This window comes from Cataglyphis hispanica, chromosome 18 (genome assembly GCF_021464435.1).
Source record: "Cataglyphis hispanica isolate Lineage 1 chromosome 18, ULB_Chis1_1.0, whole genome shotgun sequence".
NCBI lineage: Eukaryota > Metazoa > Arthropoda > Insecta > Hymenoptera > Formicidae > Cataglyphis > Cataglyphis hispanica.
Window position 1 is genome coordinate 3,794,394 of NC_065971.1, and position 26,528 is coordinate 3,820,921.

A 26,528-nucleotide genomic window follows, 5' to 3' on the forward strand; every position below is an offset into this window, starting at 1 on the left:
CTCGTTTGGCCCATTGGATTGGTTGGCGCGAAAGAATCACGCGTATTGACCAATCAGCGGATGCGAACCGCAACGACCGATGCGACACTCGCGAATCCACTGAAACACTATGCGCGTCATCTGTAATCACTAATCATTCGGGTCGAGATATCTCGCGGTAGCAGACGACGCAAACGGATCGACTTGACAGCTCACTCTGTATTTTCACGTGTCCCCTCGCGCATCGCATTGCGTAACTGGAGTCCGACTTCCAGGGAGGAGCTCCCTTTTTGCGGTGAGTAAGAACGTTTATCTCATACGCTGACAAAGGGCCGGTTACAGGACCGTGTCGGTCGATCGTGTGTCGCATGCGACGGAAGAACGCGACCGATCGGACAGCTGATCTCAAGGCAAGCTGTTTTGACATCTCTCGGAGATTTTGACATCGCTTATTAACGGCCAATTGGCCGTCATCAAATGCGTTTTTTCAGCCAATTGTATATCCGCATATCCGAGATCGAAGCGATCGTAATCTGACATCTGTTACGCGATAAACGCGAGACGTTTTCTCGCTTTATTATTTTCCCTTTTTTTTGCCGTTCCTCTTATGCGAGACGCGACGCAACAAGCCCTCATCGCGTCTTGCGTATATCCGTGTAATTCCACACCGTCGCAGTGGCGCATACAATTTCGATCGGTTCGAATACGCGTACGATCAATTAGACCTTGAAAGACGAGCGAACGTGTTTTATGTAAACGCGTCGCGTCATTTTACAGAAGCGAATCTCTAAAGCGTACGGTCCTCGAAAGGCAATAGATAAAGTTTTATCGTTCGAGATATACGAGCGTTTTTTATTCGGTTTGAAAATTTCGAGATTTTCAAGTGACCGTCTCTCTCGCACGGATTACACGATCGTTGACATTTTTTTTTCGGCGATTCGAGCTTGAAAGTAATTTACTCGTTAGTAAATTCAAAGTGATGTGCATCTTGCGAGCCATATATTATTTCGAGTCATATCGAGTAAACAGCGATAGGTAATCAGTGACGACGATTTGCGATTTACTCTTCGACGCCGTAAAGGTGAATGCGATGACAAATTATTTTACGCGAGCGTCATCAATTTCCGTTGGCGATAACGCGCACGTCCACAGTAAATACATAAACGTGCGTTACATAAACGGCAAGTGCGCGAGAGATACGTGAGAGGTAAACACGTCGCACATATAACATATATATTCTTTTTTTTCTACGTGCAATATTTTTTTACGACGGAGAATTCGATAAATCGATTGCAAAAGGTATAGTAATGCATGCGGAATATATCATCATTTTAATTATTTCGGAAAAGCTCAATTTACGTAAGCAAACTCGTTCATTATCGGGCCAATTTTTGCGACTCGTGGTGAAAATAAAGATTTAAAAAACGGCCGAGCAAGATGGCCGTTCGCGCCGAGCTGGCCATCAGTAACGGCGGACAGTATTACTAAATCGAGGGAGAAATCTTGCGCATGCGCAACAAGAGGTGTCGTTAAATGCGGGGTGAAATAATTGTATATCTATTTTATTTAAAGTTTCTATTATCTTATTGCAGCCCATTAGAAATCGTGCAAGTACCTTTCCTGGTATCGTACGACGAGATAAATAATTTGTTTTCTGTATTAGTTCATATAGCTCAATAGAGTTATTGGCAAACTTGGTAACCAACAAATTTCTTCAAAATTAATGAAAATTAATATTCACATCTGGCATGTAATATCAGTTTAAACGACAAAAAAAAATCGTTATGTGCACCCCTACAAACAGATTGCGTCATGTCGCGCGTCTAAGTACGAGTCTGTCAAACATAGTCACGTGATTAGTCGCACAGGTTCCCGCATGCGCACGATGGAATTTCTCCCCGAGCGGTAGGTTCTCCGAATGTAACGGAGATAGATAACTGGCTTCTCCGTCGTTTCTCCATCGTACATGCGTGCGTGCGTGAGCGTGTGCGTGCCTCTGCCTGCTTGCTCCGTGCGTGCGTGCGCCCGTGCGTTGCGAGCTAGCTCGCTTCGCTGGCGTGTGACATTGGCGACGGGGGCGGAGCGTCCTGCGGGCACCCAGTCCTAACCAACCCGAGACTTCGACAGTCGCCGTCGCATTCCGTCGATTCGCCTTCAGTGCGTCTTGGTTCGTTCGCTGTGTTGTTTCGTCTTGTTTGTTTGTTTTTTATTTATAATCGGTGGTGTGTGTAAGTTTTATTCTCGTGCGCCGTGCGCGGACATAGCCACGAACGCTCTCGATATCTATGCTCGCCGTTCCCTCAATCTTTCGTTACGTGCGTGCATGCGTGCGTGCGTGCGTGTGTATCCGTATGCAACAATAAAACGAAGGGGAACGAAGGTGTCCTCCTTGTCTCGCGTTCCACCAAGCCGAGAGAAGATAACCCGGTCGTCGCGATGCTCTGGGCATGTTATTCCCACATTCAGGTAAAGGTATATACGCACGCATACACACATACTCGGATTAACGAATGTTTTCGAAAAGAGTCCCTGACGAAAGCATCGAAAAGAGTGTGCGGAGCGAATGAGTGAGTGGGTGGGAAGGAAGGGCAGACGAGAGAGAGGAAGGGAAGAGGAGTCGCGAGGACGGGAGGACATAAGGGATAAGGGTAAAGAAGAAGGGGAGGAGGGGGGGCTTCTCTCTTTTTTGGAGGACTTCAACCTGAGGTCACAGCGAGCGAGAGAGGAGAGCGTGTGCGAGTAGGACGAGGAGAGAAACCTCGTCCTCCATTACTCGATCGTGAGCAAATGGTGGCTCGCTCGCGAGTCTTTGTTACGCTACGAATTCAGAGTTTCGGAATATCTGAGTTCGAAGCTCTCTACTCGAGAGATCGCTGACTTGTGCCTTTATCGCGTGCTTTGTCGCGACTGAGTAATCACCCAGGCCGAACTAAAAAGGAGCAAGGGACTCTCGCCGTCATGTCAACGGCACGATTCCGCGTTAGCCAGTGATATCGGGTGGACGGAATAATCAGTCATCCAGCCAGCCAGCTAGCAGTCGCGTACTGTTTGTTATGATTCTCGGTTCGTTACTATCTCCTTCAACGTGGCGCGGGGGAGAAACATTAATTGCGTATCGCGACCGTTTTATTTAGTCACGCTCTTGTTATCTGAGCGCATATGGCTCGCGTCAAGGCATGTTTTTTTTTTTTTCTTTTCTTTTTGGTAGAAATCGCGCTATCGATATCGCTGCGAGCGTCGTGTTGCTGCTATCCAGTTCAACATTTGTTGTAGCAGCCTTAGAGATCGTGAATTCAGCGACGACGAAATCATCTCGCGTCGACGGGCATTTAATTCCTATTGTGCGCTCATTTAAACGCGAACACCTGACCATCGTGAACTTCTATTCTGTATCTCTGTTCGCGAACGTGCGACTTTGTTGGATTTCGTATGCGAGCGATAATCGAAAGTAAATACTCGCTTCGTGTGTGAGCGATAGCATTGTTAATATTTTCCTCCAATAAAGAGAAGGCTGCTCGAATAAGGAAACTCTTGTTCCGTCGCAGTCTATACCGACCGATTTCATTTTTAATGACGTGTTCTCTTTTATTGTGTTGTTTTTATTATTACACACATTTGCATGGACATAGAGAGACGTTACATGATAATTTACAACTGATTGAATACCTAATCGGCCCGACACTTTTTCATCTATTTTATGTTTGGAGAAAAAGAGAAATATCTATTCTAAAATATATTTAAAAAAATCAATTAGGAAAATTAATATTTAATTATTGTGTCAAATATTATTTTTACAGATATTATTTTATTTCGACTTTTTTATGAAATTAGTGAAAAACTAAATTAAATTTATCAAAATCTGTTAGAAATTTTTTAGCTATCTAAATTATTTATTGCATACATCTCTTTTAAATACTATAATTATAATTGTATGTAAACACAAATAGAAAAATTGCTATATTTATTTAATAATTAATAATTGGTATATTTATATATTAAAGATTATGCATTTTATTCTTTTATTGCAGACAGAATAGTGGCATGAGTCGATTAATCTATGGCAGATCAACAAGATCAGTTGTCATCAGGGGGGTCTGTAGAGAAGGCCAGTGCTTCAGCAGACACCTCTAAACTTAGGGGGAAAGGCTCTAGTAGTGGCTCTAGTGGTTACAGGAAACGACAAAATACTGGTACAATCTCAGATACAGTGGAAGAGAAAAGGCGTAGACAGACCACTGGCGATCTACAAACATCCCAAGTTGACAGTAATACAGCGCACACACATTTGATTGATTCTTCCAAAGGGGAAGGCAGAATCAGAGGTGAACGAAGAAATCATGGAAGTGGCTTAGAATCTTATCCAGGTAATTGTATATTTATAATTCAATCAGAATATCCATATAATATACATAATAATATTTTATTACTCTTACTGTCTCTTTTTTTTTTTACATTATTATCATCAATTTAAATATTATAATACTATTGTACAATTTTGGCTAATTTTTGTCCATTATTACATGATAGTATATAAGTGAATTTCTTACTTCAATTTTTTGTTACACTTTGTTTTTGTTACACTTTAAGTTTCTAAAACTATATTTTTTTCCTTTATTGTGAAATTGCAATTAAATTATCACTAAATTGCAATATGTGATAGTATTAGTGACCATATTGAAATATTGCTATACAGATACTGACTGGAGATCACATCATAAGATTCATCAAGCCAGTTATAATAGTGGTAGCAGTACAAGGGTGCGTAGTGCAGCTAGGACGAATTTACCAGAATTAAATTTAACAGCTACTGATTGTGTGGCATCGCGGACTCGTTCTCGTACACCACAAAATCCGCAAGCATTGACACAAGGAACTAGCAGTTACGATCTGTCACTGCCTAGTGGATACAGTAGCCGGAAAACAAATACCTACAGCAACTTGGTAGCTTCATCGAGTGCGACACCAATCACTAGTCATCCATCTACATCGAGAGGAAGAGGAGGTTAGTGAATATTTCTCTATTTGTGGTATTATCAATTGCAAGATGTGATGTGTGTGATTTGTGTGAAGATACAATTCTGTTTTGAGATTACTTACATTAATTACATTGAGAGAAAAACTCATAAAACTGATAACAAAATATAATATTCTTGAATTTTATATATTTGTATAAATCAATATTTATTTTTTATATAATATTTTATTTATTTTGTGTATATATATATATATATATATATATATATATATATGTATATATGTATATTTGTTTTCTTAATTTTTTAGAAATATTTTAATGATAAAAGAGATATTTTTCTATAATTTAAACTTGAGCTGTCTACAATTTATTTATGATATCATACAAGCGAACAAGCAGAAGATGAATAAGAATAATGTGAGCGACTGCTCGCTCGCTCACACTTACAATTAATTAGACAGCTCTTGAATCTTAATAAATATATAAATAAATAAATACTTCAAATTTTGATGTATATTAAATTTTTACATATGAAGGAAAAAAATTAAACTAACAAACTGTGAATAATTTATAACAAATATTATTTGATAAAAAAAGTAACTTTTTAAAAATTTTAGTTAATGACATATATATTATGTTTAAGTCGTATTAATTGTTTTGTTAGTTTAAAAGGATTTTTTTTTTGTTGTATTTAATGCTATAGAAAAAGGATGAGATAAATACATATGTGTGTGAGTGTGTGTAATTTGTTAGGTAATTTTTTCAACAATGCATATACAAAGAAGAAAGAATAAATTGCTTAGTTAGGTAGCTTTTAGCTTACATAAATCCCAACAAGAAGCTCTTTATAAAGTTATCTTATATCTTTATATTAACACATCTACATGTTTGTTACATCTCTACTTGTTCGCTAACTTATTAACAGAGTTATGTGAAATCAATTTTTAAATATGATGCAGTATAAAAAAAACAATACTGAAATTCTTTTTTCTATATATAAGACTAAATTTTCCAATTTTGATTAATGAGAATTTGTGCGAATTCATACACTATATTACGAGTTTTGATCTAATGTGATCAGTCAGTATTATGACAAAGTGTTATATGTAATTATGTAAACGAAAAAGAATGATGAGACTGTTAAGAGACACACATCAATAAAAGTGAAAATGTTTCAAGAGATAGGAATATAATAAAATTTAGAAAATGCAAACATTATCAAAATAAGAGTCATAGATCAGACTGTATCATTAGGCCAGAGGATGAGCGAATGTCTGGAAGGATTTGTGTCTGCTGTCAAAGCACTTTTTCCAATATCAACACAAACCTACCATCAAGAAGGTAAGCTTAAGGAGTACACACTTTGTACTACATTTTCTTCCCCTTATGTTCTCTTACAAAAATGCGAGTAGCTTAAACGAATATCAGAATCATTGAACTCCATTCTGAATTTGTTCCCTACATCCATATGCAAGCATCATCATTTACTATATACCTAATATCAGGTAAAATTCTTGTGTATCAAGCTCATTTATGCATGATATTAGTTATATGTAAATATATTTAGAGAGAAAAAAAAATTTACAATTTCAATTTATATTTTATTAAATTTGATACTTATTATGAGATTTAAAAACATCGTCAAGATTTAATTTTTGACATTAAAAACCGAAATTTTTTAAATCTTTTTTAATTTTTATTACGTATATATAACAAAATTATATCATTTTAATAGTTTTTACAATTGAATATATATAAAAAAATTAATGATATATTTTAATATTTGCTATAATATTATCTCGATAAATATTATACTAAAATTTATAAACTATACAAACATTTTCGTCAAGTTATCTATAAACATATGGTACAGAATATTATAGATTATAGATAGTTCTTTCAGAAGGATTAAATAAAATATAAAAAAAATTATTGTGATATATAAAAAAACATTGTTTAAGTTTTTGTATGTTACACATATACGTTTTTTCATTTAATATTAAAAAATAATTTTTTATAATCTAATATTTTTTACAAAATTATAGATTCAACTTCATTAATATTTCCAAATTAATTATGTCATGTAGACAATATCATAAACTAAGAAAAATGAATATGTATGCTCTTTAAAATGAATATTGTTAATTTTTTTATAAGTCAAATTTTTAATGGAATATCAGTTTATATCTTAACTGCTTCGAATTTTAGAAAGAATCTATAAAAGAGAAACTGCGAGATAGATTTGAAACATTATATTTAAATAATACAATTATATAAATACCTGTAATCAATATTTAAAAATTTTGTGATGTTCTTTACTGAAATTTTGTATTTAGTTTTCTGAATTTTTTAATGTAAACGTTTTATTCTTGAGATAATGTGTTCAACTTTTACCAGAGATGCTGTTAATATGTCATTTTTTGTCATATAATTATTCTATGTATAAATCCATGAGGTATATATTCTGATGTCTCATTCACAATAGTCAATAGAAATGATTAAATATAAATAATAAATACATACACAAATACACATTTATAAATGTAATCAGCAAAATATTGTATTTGATTATAAATCAAAGTCTTTTCTTTTTTTCTTTATGTTGATTTTTATATTAACAGGGAAACTTTTATCTTGTATGAAAACTGATTTTTATTGTATATAGTAACTCTATTGTATATAGTATCTCTCAGATAATTTTATCACATGTAATCATTAATCTCTTCTCTTCTATAGTTACTGAGAAATTGGCTTATGAAATTTGAAATTTATGTGAAGCAATATGTACTTTGTTATATTTTGTTTAACAAGAATTAATTATATATATTAATAATCTATAAAGGATGTATAGAAAATATTCTTCAGGTACTTTATGTACTTCATTATATTTAAAGAATCTCAATAAGTTAAACATATTCTCTGTTTATCGGTTTTTTAATATATTCAAATTAATATATTTTACTAATTGAATTTTAAAATAAAAAAATTAAATAATATTGTTTAAAAATAATGTTTTTATAAATGAATTTTGATTCTCAATTGTTTTTAAAATTTACAAATATATATTTCAATGAGAGGATAATTTAATTTTTGAGTTTACAAATTCTTAATGTGATAAAAAATGGTCCAACTCCTTTTATACTTGTCATGACATGTTCTTTTTTACTGCATTTGTAACAGCCCCAAAAATGGAATTCCTTAAATCCTGGAAATTTGTGAGGGCAAAGATATTTTCCATAGTCTTTACATTGCAGATAATTCTACAAAAAAGAAACCCACTGAAAATGGTATCAGACTCGAGTACCTAAAATTAGAATCGTTGAGAACTTTTATTTAATTCACTACCTGATAGACGAAACAAAGAATATTTTTCCACTCAAGTAACGGAGAAAATTTGTAAAATTTTTTCCCTGCTATATGTGTGTATAAGCCATATATGTGTGAAATTAAAAACTATTAGAATCAAAGTCGTTTAAAAAAGAAGCATTATTTTTGAGTAATTTTTATATTTTATCTGATATAGTTATCTATATCGTGGCATTTAAACAATATTACAATATTCATTTTACAATCAGTGTCGCGATCTTTAACTTCTGTGTCTTAGGAAAAACAACATTTGTGCTAATCGCACGAAGCTATTTAAAGAAGTGGAGCTAAACAATTTTATACAAAAAAATTAATATAAAATTATTTAGTTTTAAATGCGATCAAATAGATACTTATTTCTACCGAATGGATAAAGAATTGTATATAAAATTGCATGAAACATTATGATAGAAATCACACATCACTTAATTATCAAACTTGCGAAAATGTTTGATTTTTGCAATTATGTACTCACAACAAGATTTACATTTCCTTTTTTTCGAAAAATGTTTTACATACGTATGACGCATAAAAATGTAAATATTAAAAATGTTACATATAAAGTCATGTTGACATCTGTATAACAATGAAAATCTGTGCGCAGTTAAATGGTCACATAAAACGAATCTCGACCTTTGCCCTATGTATCTCAATGATTGTATGACATTTGGATATTTTAGATTCGAAATCTCACGGCGGAGCGGCCTGTAGTGCAACGAGTAGCAGTACGAGTAGTCAAGTTCTGGGTGTCAAGTCCAGCATCAGAGTGGGTAACGCAGCAAGTAACTCTGTAGAGAGTGGTGGGGGGGCGTTGGCACATGACGGGGCAGGCACGAGTGGCATCGCGTCGACGGCTACTGCCAATCCACCTGTGTCTGCCACCGCTTCTGCCAACCCTGCACACCCTCATTCTACACATAAGCACCTGCTACGTTCCCGCGCGAAAGCTTCCGGCGAACAACCTAAGGAACTGCCATCGAGCAACAAGACTTCAGGGAAACATCATAAAAAAGATTCTACAACGGGTGCCTGCTCGAGTTCTAGGTAATTAATCGCATGGATATTTATCAAAATCTTTTTTTTTTTTTTTAATTTAATTGTAAACTTAGCGACGAGATTTGTAACTAGTGTAATTAGTAAAAACATAATATAATTAGTTAAAGCAAAAATAATAATAATAATAATAATAATAATAATAATAATAATAATAATAATAATAATAATACGTGGTTGATACGTCATGTTACAGACATCGCTCCTCATCGCGCGTGAGGAAGCCGGTGGTTGAAAGTGGCTCCGGAGGATTGAGTGGTGTAATGTCAGGCAATGATTCTATCAGCGCTACGTCAGTATCATCCTCGATTCCTAGCAATCAGTTAATTTCAACCACAGGTGAGGAGGAGTCGGCGTCAACTGCTACATCTGCCACAGGTTAAATATCATCATTAATATATAAGCTTAAAATTGATATTACGTTCAACGAAAAGTTTTGGATATATCGATTAGTTATTAATTAGCTCTTTTTTGCAGCAATTGTTTATCTGACAATCAATCGGCATAAAGAAATAAAAATAAATTTGATAAATTTTTTATCATATAGATATAATATTAATTTAATTCTTTGTAGTCAGAGCACATATTAGCTACTCTAATGTTTTTATTAATTAATAAATTCTTATGTAAAAAAATTATGATGTGCATTAAGTTTAGCTTGCCATCTGTTTGCAAAAAGCTAAAATATATTTAATTTGTTATATCAAACGCGATTGTAAAATTAAATATCAATTTTTTTCTCTTTACTTATGAAGTCAGTGGAGGACCATCTGGAATGTCAGGAACAACCGGTGATAGTGAAAGTGATGATGGAGAAGTCGGACGATTACAAGCTTTGTTGGAAGCCAGAGGATTACCACCGCATGTATTTGGTGCATTAGGACCGCGGATGCAACACTTACTTAATAGAAGCATGGGTGCAAGTTCTGGTATGATGTATCATGTGTGATCTGCACTTACTGAAATATTTTGAAATTTTTGTTTATATCAATTTTTAAATTAACAATTTTTATTTAGCTGCCAAGGCCCAACAATTGTTAGCTGGTTTACAAGCTGTCGAGGATGAGGGAGAACAATTACAGGCTGTTATGAATATGGGCGAGATCCTTGTAATGGGCAACGAAGATACTTTAACTGGTTTTCCTGTTAAGCAAGTGGTTGCAGCTTTAATTAATTTATTGGGAATTGAGCATAATTTTGCAATAATGACCCACGCGTGTCGTGCTCTCACGTACATGATGGAAGCATTGCCACGATCATCAACTGTTGTAGTGGATGCGGTTCCGGTGTTCTTGCAAAAGCTCGAATCGATCGAATGCATGGATGTAGCTGAACAATGTCTGACAGCATTAGCCATGTTGTCACGCAGGCATAGCAAGACAATTTTACATGCGGTATGTATTCACTGTAAAAAAGATATTTTAAATTTTGAGTTAAGAAATTAAGTAAAATAAGAATAAGAAAAACATTTTATGCCGTTTTACATCTAATATTTTATAATCGAGACGACTTTTCATAACATGTGACTAATTTTGAGTGAATTTTAAAATTGTTGCAATTATTTTTTTTATTTTTAGGGTGGGGTGTCAGCCTGTTTAAAATTCGTTGACTTCTTCAACATTACGGCACAACGTGCAGCATTAACGATTACCGCAAACTGCTGTCAAAATCTTCATCCTGATGATTTTCACTTGGTAGTGGATAGTTTACCATTATTAACAAGCAGATTGACGAATCAAGATAAGAAAAGTGTCGAGTGTGTGTGTCAAGCATTCAGTCGATTAGTTGACAGTTTCCAACATGATCCCATGATGTTGCATAAAATTATCAATGCCGAACTCTTACAGAATTTGCAACAGCTGGTACGTGTTACATTAATACAGTTAAATATATTTATTATTGGAATAATTTTTGGGTTTTATTTATAATACATTATTCCATATCTTTTTATTATAGCTTATGATTACGCCACCGGTTAACAGCACTAACAATTTCATAACTGTATTACGAATGCTCTCTGTGATATCGAATCGCTGTCCCGATTTGGCACAGCTATTGTTGCAACAAAATATAGCTTTCACATTAAGTTATCTTTTAACTGGATCTCTCGAAGTGAAAACGGAAGATGTCGAGTTGGTACCGCGTACACCGCAGGAATGGTTCGAAATTACGTGTTTAATCGAAGAACTTATGCCTTCATTACCAACAGATGGAATATTCAGTGTAAATAGTTTACTCGAAAGGACCAGCAATCAACAGGAGACTGTTCAATGGGAATGGCGCGACGAGAGACAATGTTCTCATCCATTCAGTACTATAGATTCTAGAATTATTGAGGTGATTTTCTACGATTGTAATGTATGAGTACATTAATCAATCGCTAAGTACAAAGCATTAATTGTACATATTATTTCAGATGGCGTTCCAAAATGGCGAAGACGAAATATGCCTTTCCTCTTTAGGACGAACTTACACTATAGATCTGACTGTGATGAAGCAAATTAATGAGGATATAGGAATGGCAAGAAGTATATTTCGCAGAGTAAACGCCAATCCCACAGAGGGAAAAAGTCCTACTTGCTCATCTAGGTATAAATTATATTTTGATAGAACTTTGCAATTCACTTAAAACTACAAACATGTGTTAATGTAATTATTTTGTCATTGATTGCAGTATGGATGTTGTGCCTCCGGTAATCGAAACAAACGAATGGCTAGTGTCTTTTATTCGAACTTTATTTTCTGTACTTTATGAAGTTTATAGTAGCTCAGCTGGGCCTGCTGTAAAATGCAAATGTCTTCGAGCTCTTCTTCGTATGGTGTATTATGCTTCAACCGACTTGCTTAAGGTGAAATAAAATATTAAATGAGATAGTACTTATAGTTATACTTGATAATATTTACAATGTGTACTTTCTCTGCAATATATATATTTTTTTTATATATACAGGATGTTCTAAAAAATCAAGTGGTCTCGTCTCATATAGCTGGTATGTTAGCGTCACAAGATTTGCGTATAGTTATTGGAGCTCTTCAAATGGCGAGTATCTTGATGAAGAGATTGCCGCAAGTATTTGGAGTTCATTTTCATCGTGAGGGCGTACTACATCAAGTTCGTCAATTAGCAGATCCCGAAGTACCTCTTGGTGTTTCACCACCCAAGTGCCCTTCTGGTAAATTACTTTATCTAATAAATTAGCACCTTTTTTATTTTCGTTTCCGATACATTTAATTCAAAATACAATATATACAATAAATATATTGTATCATTTTATGTTGCATTTAGGTACATCATTACCAAGCCCACAGCCAGGTCCGTCTAATACACCACTTTCTTCCACCGCAATGTTGTCTTCTAGTAGTGCCACATCTCCAGTTGTCTCTCCATCTTCGAATGGCAACATATTGTTTGGCACAATTGCATCATCATGCCAATATAAACCAAATATCAGTGCTTCGTTGGAACCACATAGAACGGAGTTAAACAGTAGCGTAGAAGAATCAAATACACCACAAAGTGCTCACCTGTTAGTATAAAATTTTTTTTACTGATAATTTTATTATTTTTTAATTTTTTAATTTTAACTTTATTATTTGTAAATCTTGTATTATATTATTATACACATATACTTATGAATCAAACGTTTTTACTTATTATAGAAGGATCGGTGATGTACTGAAGAAAAAACGACAAAATAAAAAGGGTCGTTTCTCAAGATTAGCTGGCACTACTACGCCACAGCAAACGCAACAGCCAGAGTCCCTGTTCACCGGTTTCACTCCGAAAAACAATCGTTTTCTAGGAAATCTTAATCCGGCCAAATGGGGCCGAAAATCGTCCTCGTCCAGCACTAGCGGCGACAAAAGAGACTCGAGTTCATCCACGAATTTGTCGAAACCACCGAGTAATCCGAGCTTAACCGGTGGAAATCGGGACAAGGCAAAGACGTGGGTGCGCGAGCAAGCAGCCCAATTCCTGGCAAGATATCAGGATGACGCACCTTGTTCGCATCCCGCTCTAACGGTTCTCGCTCGATTGACTGCTGCGATACAGCGATTGCAATCAAACGTAAATACATTGCACAAAATATACATATTATATAAATATATTAATGTACTTACATTTCATGTTTCATGTGTGTTAGTGACAATAATATACACATTATTTCAATTTATGCATCTCTATTAATTTATATAATTTGCACTTGAATAATTTATTATTCGCAGGAATTGGATGAAATGTTATCAGCGTTAACGGAATTACGAGATATAGTTCTCGAAAGTGATATATCGCCCTTTGAAATGAATTACAGTGGTCTTATCAAAGCTCTGCTAAACTACCTCACTACCATAGATGCGCCGGGCAATCGCTATGACCGCCTTCGTATGTTTTGGAAATTGTTTGCAGAGTCCACTGTAAGCAGCATTAATCTTTTCATACTTGTCTGATAATTCTGTTTTAAATATATGTATGCATAATTGTAATATTTTATCCAGATGCAACAGAACAACGATATTATGGATCTCCATCCTGGAGCGTTTGGTGCTTTAGTAACCAAGTTGAACAGTTGCGTTGCACAGCTTGAACAATTCCCGGTGAAGGTCCACGACTTACCTGCGGGTTCTGGCGCTGGTCGCGGAGGTACCAGTGCTCTCAAATTTTTCAACACGCATCAACTTAAGGTAATTGCTTTATGAAATTTAGCTATCTCTAAAAATGGATTCATTGTTTTGAACATCACAGTATGAACGTGATTACGTTGACAACGTTTTATCGACTTGTGTAGTGTAATCTTCAACGGCATCCAGACTGTAATAACTTGAAACAGTGGAAAGGTGGTACTGTGAAAATAGATCCGCTTGCCTTAGTTCAGGCAATCGAACGTTATTTGATGGTACGTGGATATGGTAGAATACGCGACGCTGACTCAATGGTCAGCGACGACGATAACAGCGAGGACGATATTGATGATACTCTGGTATATATATATATATATATATTTTTTTTTTCACGATTATATTGTAAAGAATCGACAATCTTAACAAAATATTTATGATTATCTCTTGCTTTTTTTCAAGGCGGCAGTTGTGATAAGTCAGGGACCGCCTAAACATAAACTTCAATTTTTAATTGGTGATATAGTTTTACCCTTCAATATGACGGTTTATCAAGCGGTCAGGCAATTTGGATGTTCCGGAGTGGATCATTCCGAGGCAGAGGCCGATAGTGAACCGCCATTAGGACACGATGCGGTATGGGTGCAAACCCACACGATATACTATAGGTATTCTTAAATCTTCTAAAATAGACATGCACAGTTTTGTTTGCAATATTATATCAATATTATATCAATTTATTCTCAAAATTGAAGTGCCATATAATTTTTCTTTATTTTGCTTTATTGAGAGTTTTTATAAACATAACCTTAGCTTATCCATAATAATATTTATGCTTAGCAAAAGAATATATAATTTTTTTATATATTTTTATATACATACTTCTTTATACTTATATATTTCTAATTCACAGACCTGTACCGGAAGAGGATGCCGCAACTTCTCCAAAATCAGGATCGAGTTCACAGGGTAATAGTAGAAAGGGCAAGGGAAAAAGTACAAAGATTAGTTCGAAGAGAAAAGAAGATAGTCTCTGGTTAGAAGGCACTGTTCCGCCACAGCATTGTCCGCTCGCGCCATATCTATCTCCCACTTTACCACCTACAGTAACTATCACGGACGCTTCCCTTGATGGATTGTGTCTGTTGCGGCTTTTGCACGCTCTCAATCGTCACTGGGGCATACTATTTCCTCATTTGAAGAGCATGAGCTTACTGTCGCCTCAGGATTTTATCAACAATAAGATTGCTGCAAAAGCTAGTAGACAGTTGCAAGATCCGCTGGTGATCATGACCGGAAATTTACCATCTTGGTTACAACAGATCGCGACTGTCTGGTTAGTAGAATGGTAGATCAATTTTTTATAATCCATTTCATTGTTTATAATTTAGAATTTATTTATAATTCTTGAATGATTTTATTTCAGTCCTTTCCTCTTTCCGTTTGAGACGAGGCAGCTACTGTTGTACGCGACATCATTCGATCGAGACAGAGCTTTGCAACGTCTCTTGGATTCTGCTCCGGAACTTTCGGGTTCGGATAGCCAAGAACGTGTTACGCCACGTTTAGAACGAAGGAAGAGAACTATCTCCAGAACAGATATCCTTAAACAAGCTGAACAAGTGATTCAAGACTTGGCCTCTAACAAGGCTCTACTTGAAGTGCAATATGTCAATGAGGTTAATTACTTTTACATGCTTTCATCAAATCTTATTACATGTTTCTAATCTGGTATTTGTATATTACAGGTTGGTACCGGTCTTGGTCCAACTTTGGAATTTTACGCTCTAGTCTCCAAGGAACTACAACGCGCCGATTTAGATCTATGGCATGGTAGTTCTAATCCTACTGAAAATGGATACGTTAATTCTGCACACGGTCTCTTCCCAACGCCGATTCCATGGAATACTAAAGTATCTCATCTAGCGAAATTGAAAACCAAGTTCAAATTTCTTGGGAAATTTATGGCGAAGGCGATATATGACTCCAGAATGGTAAAAATCGTTATTAATCTGCAAAGTTTTTTGCAACAAATTTTTTTTAATTTTTTTATGTAATGTATTTAATCTTTTCTCATTTTAGTTGGATTTGCCATTTAGTTTAACTTTCTATCGTTGGTTGCTGGGAGAAGAGCATACGCTCACATTAGCAGATTTGGCACATGTTTGTCCCGACGTGCATCGTACTCTCAGTAAACTTCAAGAGGTTGTGAGGAGAAAAGACGCTACAGAAAAAGATCAAACATTACGACCGCACGAAAAAGTGCAATTAATCGAGACGCTCGACTTAGACACATGCCCAATTTCCGATCTGGGTCTTGTGTTTGAACTGCCAGGTTATGAGAATATTGAATTGAGAAAAGGTGGCAGTGAAATATCTGTTACTATTCATAATTTGGATCAATATATTAAGGTAAGTTTATGATAATGTAGTGGTACATTGACGACGCTTTTCTTAGCCGGTATCGTACTAAAAATATTACATATTCATGCAATTTCTTTAAATTTCAGTTGGTAGTACATTGGTTCTTATACGAAGGAGTATTTAGACAAATGGAAGCATTCCGGGAAGGTTTCGAATCTGTATTCCCTCCGTCGCAATTGAGACTATTCTTTCCGGAGGAGTTAGAGGCAGTGTTCTGTGGGCACGCACAAACCGGCGGACAATGGGACATGAAAACTCTTGCAGAATGTTGTAGGACCGATCATGGCTACACACCTGACTCGCGCGCCATTCGTTTTCTATTCGAAGTTATGTCCAAATACAATAGTGAGGAGCAGCGACAATTCATTCAGTTCGTTACTGGTTCGCCACGTTTGCCCGTTGGAGGTAGATATACTTTGGCTTTTTTATTTTTCATTTGTCTTTGTCATAATGAGTCACACAATGAAATTCACACGTTTAATTTTTTTTTTATAGGTTTCAAGAGCTTGACACCTCCATTAACAATAGTGCGCAAGACTTTCGATCCATCTATGAAGACCGATGATTTTTTACCATCAGTAATGACTTGCGTAAACTACCTAAAACTGCCTGATTATACTACTTTGGAAATAATGCGGGAAAAGTTGCGGATAGCTGCGCAAGAGGGTCAACACTCGTTCCATCTCTCCTAGAAACGGTGGAGATCGGCGCGTCATTTTTTCTCCTTTATTACATTGTCTCTTGTATTACTTTTACATTATTCAGACCGAAAGAATTATCCGAACTGTATTTAAGGTCTATGTGAAATTACGCGCACTTTCAACGAGCGAGCAAATCCAGTGACAATGGTTTTATTCTTTATATGAATTCTCTTATGAAGGTATTCTTTTTTCTCATTTCTCGTAAAATGCTATATATTGGAATAATTCTTTTTTTTTTGGTGTTTATATCTCTTTATCTACCGATATTTGGATTGTGATATACTTTGACCAGGAAGAAAAGTGCAAAGCTGCATAATTATTAACCAAACCGCGTGAGTTTATTCTTTCGCGGCGCTAAGAATCATGTTGCTTGCGAGCGACCTCGTTTTAGGGGGAAAAACTTATCTTCAATGTGTTACAATAAAAAAAAAAGAAAAAGATTGTAAATATAGTTTAATATACGCAAGTCGATATAAATACTTTATATGATAGTAACAAGAAATAATATTGCTATGAAACACTATACTAACTAAATATAATATAGCCCGAGAGAGAAAAAGAGAGGGAGGGAGGACGTTTACTAGCATAAGTAAATTTTATATCAGTGATGCATTTAAAAGCATCGCCATACATCGCCAATATTTCGCGTCCCACGATCGCGGAAAATTCACGAGCTAAAATCAGTAAAGAAACGCGCACGTCCGCGATGGGAGGGTGCAACCGCGTGTCTTATGTTGAAAACAAACCTAATATTCCGGATACATATACACAGTGACTGCTATTCTCTATTTTGTAATCGATCTCTTCATGTTTGCTGTTTAAGTTCCAACGATCGAAAATGCAATGCGCGAATTATTATGTTACGCAACACTCCTACATTTAAGTTTAATCGATGTGTAACATCTATTAATATTATTTGATATTTTTTTCTAGATATAAATTAGTCCAATTATTACTTTATTTAGCTGTATAAGAGAGTGCAACCAGAATCGCCAGAACCGCCGTCATGACATATATGAACCGAAGGGAAATTCGGATATCCATTTACTTACAGACAAATCGTCGTATTTATGAAAAAACAGAAAATGTAAGAGAACTGTATCATACAAAATAGAACAGATATAAAATGAGTGAAGTTGGTGTATCAAATGGATAATACAAGGTACATTACTTTTTTATATCGTTACAAAAACGCGGATTCCATATAAAAATTATGAGAAAGGAAGAGTATGTGAAGCAATCTATCTAAACCATTTGTTTCCAATTTATGGTGCGAATTTTCGTAAATAATGTATATGATCTCGTGCACACGCGACAGCCGGCGTTTTCTCTATTTTGTTGTATTTTCCAGAATTATCGGCTCGTTTGAAGTATTCGACGAAAAACAGAAGTTACAATTTACTTTATGTTGTTATTAATAAATCAAAACGTAACATTTGCATTTTTTAAAAATATACCACACACTGACGATTTACGTTATATTTTATTTTTGCTTTAAAACGTGAACGATATATTTATATGATAATTTTTTAATTTCTTAATTTTTCTTGATCAGAGATAATTTGTGCATATATTTTGCGAAGAAATGATTCATCAATAAGAAAAAAATACATATAAGAAAACTGAATACACATCCTTATGAAATATGTAACAATTCAGGATACACGATCCACAAACTTATGTCATCAATATTATCAAACAAAAGATATATTTATATGGATTTAGTATAAATGAATTTTATTTTATTCAAATTAATATTTTTTTTTGTAAACAGAAGTTTTATAAATATAAATATATATAATAATAAATTTGCTCAAGAAATGTATCTTCTAAAATATATCGGATAAGATATAAGAATCAAGAAAATTACATAAAAGAAACGTTATTCTTTTTTATCTAAGATCTAAGGAATTAAAGGAAGATAAAAATAATGGTAAAATTATATTTTTTTACTTTCTTTTACATATCTTCCAAAAATAAAACAAATTTATAATTATTGGCTCATAAACATGTCCAATACCAATATATACTTACATTGTAAAAAATTATTCTACATAACTTATATTCTTATAATTTTTTGTTTTTCCCCCTTTTCTTTTATATTAACTCTTATGATATTAATATTCGCAAATATTGTATTCATTTTTATGCAACATATTTTTCTTGGATTTTTGTTTCATTTATAGTGTTTTACTCTTGTGTATATGAAAACTTATCCCCTTATATTTAAAAAAACATACTGCACCACGCTAATATGAAACAGAACCCTCCAATTGGAGTTGTTGTACTAAATCGTCGATCACCGGTAAATGCTGTATAATAACAGCTACCACAAAAAAGTAAGATTCCGGACAGAACGAATGTAGCAGCCTGAAAACATGCACATGAAATAATTTTATATTAATGTAATCTTTTACGTAATATAATACAATTGTAGATAGATATAGCAATATTCACCACAGTTGGAAATTTGCATAAAGGTAATCCCAACAAGGCTAATGTATGGATAAAATGATATCGATTTGCAGTTTCAAAAATACGACGTTGCTCCTTTCCTACCTCATCCTTGGAGTAATATCCTGCAAAAATAATTTCATTTAAAACTTATATTCACACAAGTTTGAAATAATACAAACGCGATTACCGAGTAATTCACTTACTGTGGGACCCAACCGCACCAAGAATGACTGCTGCTGCACCACTGATAGCTGCAAATTTTACATAGGGACCACTGGCAGCGGCTAATTTCCATAAAGGTACAGGTGGTGCCATATTAAGATTTATTTTTGGTTTTAAACCCAGGTAATTTGTCGCCTATAAAAAGATTATAATTAGTAAATTATTAGCTCTTATAAATGCTTTATATTTGTAAAAAAATTATATGCTCTATACAAATAGTATATATTTTCATATTATTAATATATTCAAAACTACTAACAGTTTACCAAATTTAATAGATAACTAAAGCTGAATGATATGTATCAAGTTTTCATTTATTTACTTTTATTAATTATTATTATCAAATTCAATTAATAGTGATGTTAAACAAGTAAAACATTTAAGATTATTTATATATAAATGTATATAAAAGAAAAATAGCACAATAAACATGACATTGCTTTTCTAATAGACAAACATAAAAACGCAAATCTTCATTGAATGGCAAAGATTAATGCATATGACAGAAAGATTGAAAAAATCAATTGAATCGAATGACAAAGTTATCAGTACAGCATTGATTTTAAACTTACTGCATTTGTGATAAACTGTAACATGTTAGCATACAAATAAGCATGCAAATTTTACCGATAATATATAATTGAGTCTGTCTTCTTTTTCCTTTTTTTTTTTGTTTTCAGTTATACAATAGGTTGTTCTTTTTTTCAACTTTTTTCAGTCTATGTTTTCTCTTGTAAATTTCTTTTTTTTTCTTTTACATACGCTATAAAAAGTCCGAGTATACTTATTTCATATACATATTACTGTTATAAAGAGTCAATTGTCTGATGCCACGCGAAATGGGTCTAGTAGGCGATCGAGGAAATTAGCGCAAGATTCCTTCACAAGGATATTAAAAATCGAGGAATGCAACAGCTTACCGATGAAGCCGCACCCCAAGCATACGAGGCAGTTCCTACACTCGTTTTATAAATTACGTTAAACGGTGTGGTGACTGCCGTATACACGGCGTCCTGCAAACCCATCTCTAGTCGCGCGTCACTGTACACAAAGCAAAGCAAGATGTATAATTTATATGCTACATACAATCAGGTGTATGATGTCCGGTGCAAGAACACGCTTGTGCAAAAATGCACTCGATGACACGACTCTTTCGTTGCTTGGGAGCGTAAAGCAGTTGAATCATGCGAAATTAATCACGCAAAAATAAATTAATAATAATATACATAATATACATTGTAAGGAACTTCACCGTTGAAATATATAAACGTATCGGATATCACTAACCCATTCGATTATAATTACCGGCGATAACTGGCCTAGCAATATGTATATACAAAAATATAAAGCTTGTTGGACAAATCCCACCGGCTGGACACTTATGTGAATCACGTCACCGTTCACGTGACTGACATCAGCAGGCTCGCACTTGAGCGCTTGGGCTGGATGCAATATAGGACCCTTCTAAGAAACATATAAATGGTTTTGTAAATGCTAATAACCCAGTTGCAGACATAAATAAACTTTATTATTTTGATTTTATAGAAAATTGCATATTAATTTTTTAACACATAAGGAATATAAGGAACAGGGAATAGGTTCTACAGATGAGAACTGATTTTCTTATAATTGCACAGAGACCCTAATGATACCTTTATTATAGTAAAATATATGCCGAGATCAGTTGACGCTTGCGCACGCATGGGTTTTGTTCCGTAATCTACACTCTATCTCTATACTGCTCATAGAACCATGACCAAGACTCGACATGTAAAAGTTTAGCTGCACAATACAACTAAGCAAATCGATCAATCACAGTTAAATATTCTTAACTATGTTGTGAAAATGTTCGATTGTGAATAGTCGATTTGCTAGTTTTAAATTTTATATTTAATTCTTGTGTCTTTATTTATTTATAAAATCTCGATATCTTACATATTATATATATTATATATACATTTATATCTTATATATTATATATACATTTTATGTTAAAATAGATTGTGTTAATCAAAGTTTACATATAAAAAAAATAATTATAAAAAAGATTCTTCTTGTATTTTTGTTTCTATGTTCCATAAAAATACTTTTACATAATATTATTAAGTATATTATTATATATTTAATCATATTTTAGATTAAGGAAAGCAATGTATTGTTAAATGTTATATATTATTAAGCATTACTCATTTGTGGTACTGCTCGATTTTCCGCTTGCATATAAAATTGTTCTCCAAACCATTCTCTATGCATCTCCAGATAGCTAAATGTATATTATATTATTATTTTTTGATGTGGTATGTAAAATTCATTGATCATTGATCATTGATCATTGATCATTGATCATTTTATTTTACTACATACCTTAGAAACATATCCAAATATTTTAGGAGTACTTTCAATTTTTTACTTGGCATATCTGTAGATTTCAATAATTCAGGTAATTTAACTGAAATTAAAAATAAACATGTAATTATTTTTTAAATATGTAAGTTTTTATAATGTGCAATGCTTTACATAAACATATACATATATATGCTCTCATAAAATAAAAGACAACTTACCAAATAATCTAGTTAAATGAATGGCACCATAATAAGTAGATGGATTTGTTGAATTTTCACCTTGTTTCAAAGTTTGGGGCATTAATCTCCATTTATTTGCTTGTTGAAGTAAAGCATTTACTTGAGCAGATGTAACAACAGGCGGCATTCTTAGTGTTACACCTCGTGGGCTAGAACAACGGGAACTTGTACTTGCTATGCTACTAAAACAAAAATAATCATAAAAACATTATATCTAGCATTAAAAAAGCAGAAAAAAATAAGAACATTTCCATTACATTACATGCAAGAATAACAATTTTTAATAAAAGAGACATTCACAAAAAAAGGAGTTGTGCAAAAGTAAACAATGTAATTTATAAAATTAAAGTAACACTTTATTACCTCGATAAATTACCACCATCTTGTTTTCCTTCGTCATACGATCTTAATTGCCGGTTTTCATCAACTGAACTTACACGACACGATCGCAATCTACGCTTAGAATTGTTTGATGGTTTAGATGTATTGTCCATCTCTGAATCATGTTCTTGAAAAGGGGGTAAATGAGCATATTCTGCATCCTCAAATTCTTCTCTTGACGTTTCCAGATTTCTTACAATGATGGAGATATCTTTTTATTAATTCAAACAATAATCTTATTTATTGAATTCTTAATTTAAAATTTAAATTAAATATTAATCAAAATTTTAATTAACATTATTTTGAAGAAAAAATACAATATATATTTACTCAATTGGTTCTTCTTTTGTAATAATATTTGCTTGCTCATTACATGATAAAGAAGATTTTAGGGAACAATATTGCTCCTTTTCTTGCCTATACAGGAGAAGATGAGGTAATGTGACATCAAAATATATGCGTAAACCATCTGCAGTTTCTCTGCATATATTTACTTCATTTACTGTTTTGTCTATTGTATTATTTGTTTTATTCCGCTGAGGTTTTTCTGGAATATTTGTCAATTGAGTTGTAGTAAAATGTTGCACCCAGGATTCCAAAATATTTATCACAGTAGGTTGTGCAGGAAGAACTACAAGCTAAAATAAACATTAATGATGTTTATGCTTTATCTTTTGTGAAAAGACAAAGTTATAGTATTATGTATAAGCCGAAATTTTATTAAAAAATAAAGATTTTTCTCTAAATTTTCAATTAAAAATACAAATTAAATAAAATCTAAACAAATGATGTCTACATATGTGTGTATATAAGAGATGTATTATAATTTATATTATTGTTAACAAATTATATATAATATAATACAATAAAAAATACCTTGTTTTTATTTGTTATTAGATCATGATCCTGTTCTAAAATCCGTTTTAATGTACTACCTATATTAATATCAATTCCTGGCTTAATACTGACTCCAGATTGGCTACCTCCACCACTGTCTTCATCGTCACTTGTTTCACCCATATAATCAGAGCTACTCTCTGTATCTTCTTCTGTATTTGCTTCCTAAATTATATATGCAATTCTTATCTTTAAACTTTGCTTTACTCACTATTAAAGAGTATATAAATATTTAGATTAATTACATTGTACAATTCAAATAATTATTGTTGACGATTATTAAAGCAAACAATGTCAAGATAATCAGAGCATATTGTCCAATGTGTCTAATAAGAACAGCTTTTTTAAAACATCAGAGATATTTATATATATCTTTATTATAATCTTGATTCTTCATGATGTGATTTAAAAATGAAATATATACCTCTGTATCATAATCAGCATGCTGCCCTGAACTACCATCTTCTGAAGATCCAGTAGTAGCTGATGTAGCACGACTGCCACCGCTTCTTGCTCTCCGACGAGATTCTTGATGTTCTGTTTCAGCTAAACGTTCTGACATTTTATGACTTCTTTTCTTGCGTTCACGACGATATAAATAAGCACCACTGTTTTATTAAAATAGATAATATAATAATAAATTTTATTTTTTTCTAATCTTTAACTTTCTTTTCCATATAATATTAGATTAACTTCAAAAATACATACAGTTGAAGCTGTGCTTTTTGTGCTAAATCGCGTTGAAGTTGACGATTTTCTTCTGTATCTTTAAGCACATATTCTTCTGTCACACAACGATCCCAAGATGAATTCCAACCCTATATAATAATAATAATGATAATAATAAATTATATTTATTCACATATTTTTAAAAAATATTTTTATCAATTTTAATATGATTTCTATAACTATATTCTTATTCTTATAGCAGTTATTAAATTTTTTATAACTCACTTGAAAATGTATGAGATATTCAACAGCTTTTCTTCCTCTTTGATCTTTATTTACAATAACATCAAGTACCTGCAAATTTATGACATTATTTGTATTTATTGTTTTTAAATTAAATGCAAATATAAATATCAATATATACTACCTTCGAATCATATAATACTTTTGCTTTTGTAGGATCTGGTTCGTAGCATAAGACTTTTTCTCCATCACAAAATTTAAATTTCGGTCCTCGTGTTGACACCATTGTAAATATTTACCAGAATATAACACACAAATATTTGAAAAAAATTCGGAGATCACTAACATAACCTATGTAACTTGATCAGTCAAGTTAGAGATTGAAGGTACATCAAATTCCCTTCATCCGAAGGGAAAAACAAAAAAAAAAAAAGAAAAAATCAGTCAAGTCAAAAAGTTAAACATAAATGTAGTATTTATATTAAATTCCAAAGCATAACCCAACTCTGACTTTCGTAATCTACTTAGTTTGGTTTTATATTATTATTTATATAATCTATTGTCAAAACGATAAAAATATTTTTTTAACGTAGCCCAGTCAGTGATGTCAGAATAGAGACTCTCTTAAGGGAGCATATGTAGGGTAGGTAGATCCGGGCTAGTAAACGCGAACCCCGAACCCGAACCACCGATTCCCCTGAACGCCGATGCGCACCCCCGATCCCTCCGAACGCAGCGCGCACACACACACACACACACACGCAATGAAGAAGAGAGGGTAAATCGCACCAAGCGAAAACAGATGTATGTGTGAGTTTGGCGCTTCGGATTGAAGATAGAAGAAAAGGACGGACATATAGATGTTAAAAGATATACATTCGAAAAATTCACGTAAAATAGAAAGAAAGTTTTGAATCGACTAATGAGAACGAGAAGAACAAAAAATTCTTTATCCTGATTGGTTAATTTAAGGTTACTTTATCCTATGGAGAGGATTTTCGAACTCAAGTAGGCTTTCCATGATTTGGGGTCTGTCAGACGACAGACCGGATAGATTCTAATTAATTTTTTTACCTGGAGTATGCAAAACAGTTCGAATGTATGTATATAAATATAATTATGGACAAAAGATATAAATATTCTATTCAAGCTTCTTTATTATTAAACAGCTGTTTTCCTCTAAATTAAAATGTATTTTTTTCTTCATCTCGCATTAGTCTCTCATTATTTATATTTGCCATATGATCACGAGAGATTTCGAATATGCATGGCGACATATGTATCTTCTATCTTTCACACGTTTTCTCATAAATTGATTGTATGGGAATTATAAAAAATTTTTAAATAAAAAAAAATAAACCAAGAGGAAAACTCGATTTTAATAAGTTTTATATAGAGAAATTTCGACACTGCAATAAATATAGAGAAATTAAATAATTTTATGTTTAACATATGGAATATAAAATATGTAATAAACTACATTCGTAATAGTATATACACGTATTAATTTCTCAAGAATTTATTTTTTATTGCTACATAAATATATTATCATATATTAAAATTTAAGTTAATCTCTTTGAATTCAAAATTTTATGTCATATTTTATAACATATTTTTTCACATAAGGTTCATCTATACAAGTATATGTATGCAATACACACACACACACACATATATATATATATATATATATATATATATATATATATATATATATATATATTACATATATTTTTATAAATATATTTTCTATAAATAACATAATACACACACACATAATATATATATATATATATATATATATATATATATATAATCCACTCATCTATTATTATTTCTCTGATCATTTCTAAAGTCTAATATAAATTCTTACTATACAGAAATGTTATAAACATCTAAAAATAAAAAAATTATAAACTCATTTTTTAATAAGCAACATTACGTATTCTTTTTAGAACA

The 26,528-nt window shown here is 33.0% G+C and overlaps 3 protein-coding genes across 14 annotated transcripts; 1 reads left to right on the forward strand and 2 right to left on the reverse strand.

Annotated features, from left to right (window-relative positions):
* Positions 1–138: 138 nt before the first annotated feature.
* LOC126856236 (E3 ubiquitin-protein ligase TRIP12) lies at positions 139–18,589 on the forward strand. 9 transcript variants are annotated; one of them, XM_050604565.1, is made up of 25 exons: positions 139–274; positions 4,008–4,343; positions 4,673–4,981; positions 6,209–6,295; positions 9,001–9,364; positions 9,570–9,751; positions 10,129–10,302; positions 10,391–10,767; positions 10,951–11,235; positions 11,330–11,710; positions 11,790–11,962; positions 12,048–12,222; positions 12,324–12,546; positions 12,660–12,900; positions 13,034–13,442; positions 13,601–13,789; positions 13,871–14,056; positions 14,161–14,352; positions 14,453–14,658; positions 14,904–15,326; positions 15,417–15,669; positions 15,739–15,984; positions 16,073–16,402; positions 16,501–16,819; positions 16,910–18,589. In XM_050604565.1, the coding sequence occupies exons 2-25, from the start codon at positions 4,037–4,039 to the stop codon at positions 17,104–17,106; spliced, it is 6,228 nt and encodes a 2,075-aa protein (XP_050460522.1). In that variant the 5' UTR covers positions 139–274; positions 4,008–4,036; the 3' UTR covers positions 17,107–18,589. The 9 variants fall into 9 exon arrangements, with proteins under 9 accessions (XP_050460522.1, XP_050460526.1, XP_050460519.1 ...); XM_050604569.1 differs by lacking the exon at positions 139–274 and adding an exon at positions 1,949–2,136; XM_050604562.1 differs by lacking the exon at positions 139–274 and adding an exon at positions 1,950–2,451.
* Positions 18,590–19,043: 454 nt separating this feature from the next.
* Positions 19,044–21,579, reverse strand: LOC126856310 (transmembrane protein 256 homolog). Of its 2 annotated transcripts, none has more exons than XM_050604722.1 (5): positions 21,447–21,579; positions 21,100–21,258; positions 19,776–19,929; positions 19,573–19,694; positions 19,044–19,485 (listed from the first exon to the last, which is right to left on the reverse strand). In XM_050604722.1, the coding sequence occupies exons 1-5, from the start codon at positions 21,495–21,497 to the stop codon at positions 19,342–19,344; spliced, it is 630 nt and encodes a 209-aa protein (XP_050460679.1). In that variant the 5' UTR covers positions 21,498–21,579; the 3' UTR covers positions 19,044–19,341. The 2 variants fall into 2 exon arrangements, with proteins under 2 accessions (XP_050460679.1, XP_050460678.1); XM_050604721.1 differs by having other exon boundaries at positions 21,082–21,258.
* A 78-nt stretch (positions 21,580–21,657) lies between these two features.
* LOC126856268 (male-specific lethal 3 homolog) lies at positions 21,658–25,428 on the reverse strand. 3 transcript variants are annotated; one of them, XM_050604647.1, is made up of 10 exons: positions 24,754–25,428; positions 24,612–24,680; positions 24,366–24,475; positions 24,082–24,265; positions 23,637–23,822; positions 23,091–23,398; positions 22,743–22,952; positions 22,359–22,528; positions 22,159–22,243; positions 21,658–22,057 (listed from the first exon to the last, which is right to left on the reverse strand). In XM_050604647.1, the coding sequence occupies exons 1-10, from the start codon at positions 24,853–24,855 to the stop codon at positions 21,970–21,972; spliced, it is 1,512 nt and encodes a 503-aa protein (XP_050460604.1). In that variant the 5' UTR covers positions 24,856–25,428; the 3' UTR covers positions 21,658–21,969. The 3 variants fall into 3 exon arrangements, with proteins under 3 accessions (XP_050460604.1, XP_050460603.1, XP_050460602.1); XM_050604646.1 differs by having other exon boundaries at positions 22,359–22,558; positions 24,754–25,425; XM_050604645.1 differs by having other exon boundaries at positions 22,359–22,561; positions 24,754–25,425.
* Between the last annotated feature and the right edge of the window lie 1,100 nt (positions 25,429–26,528).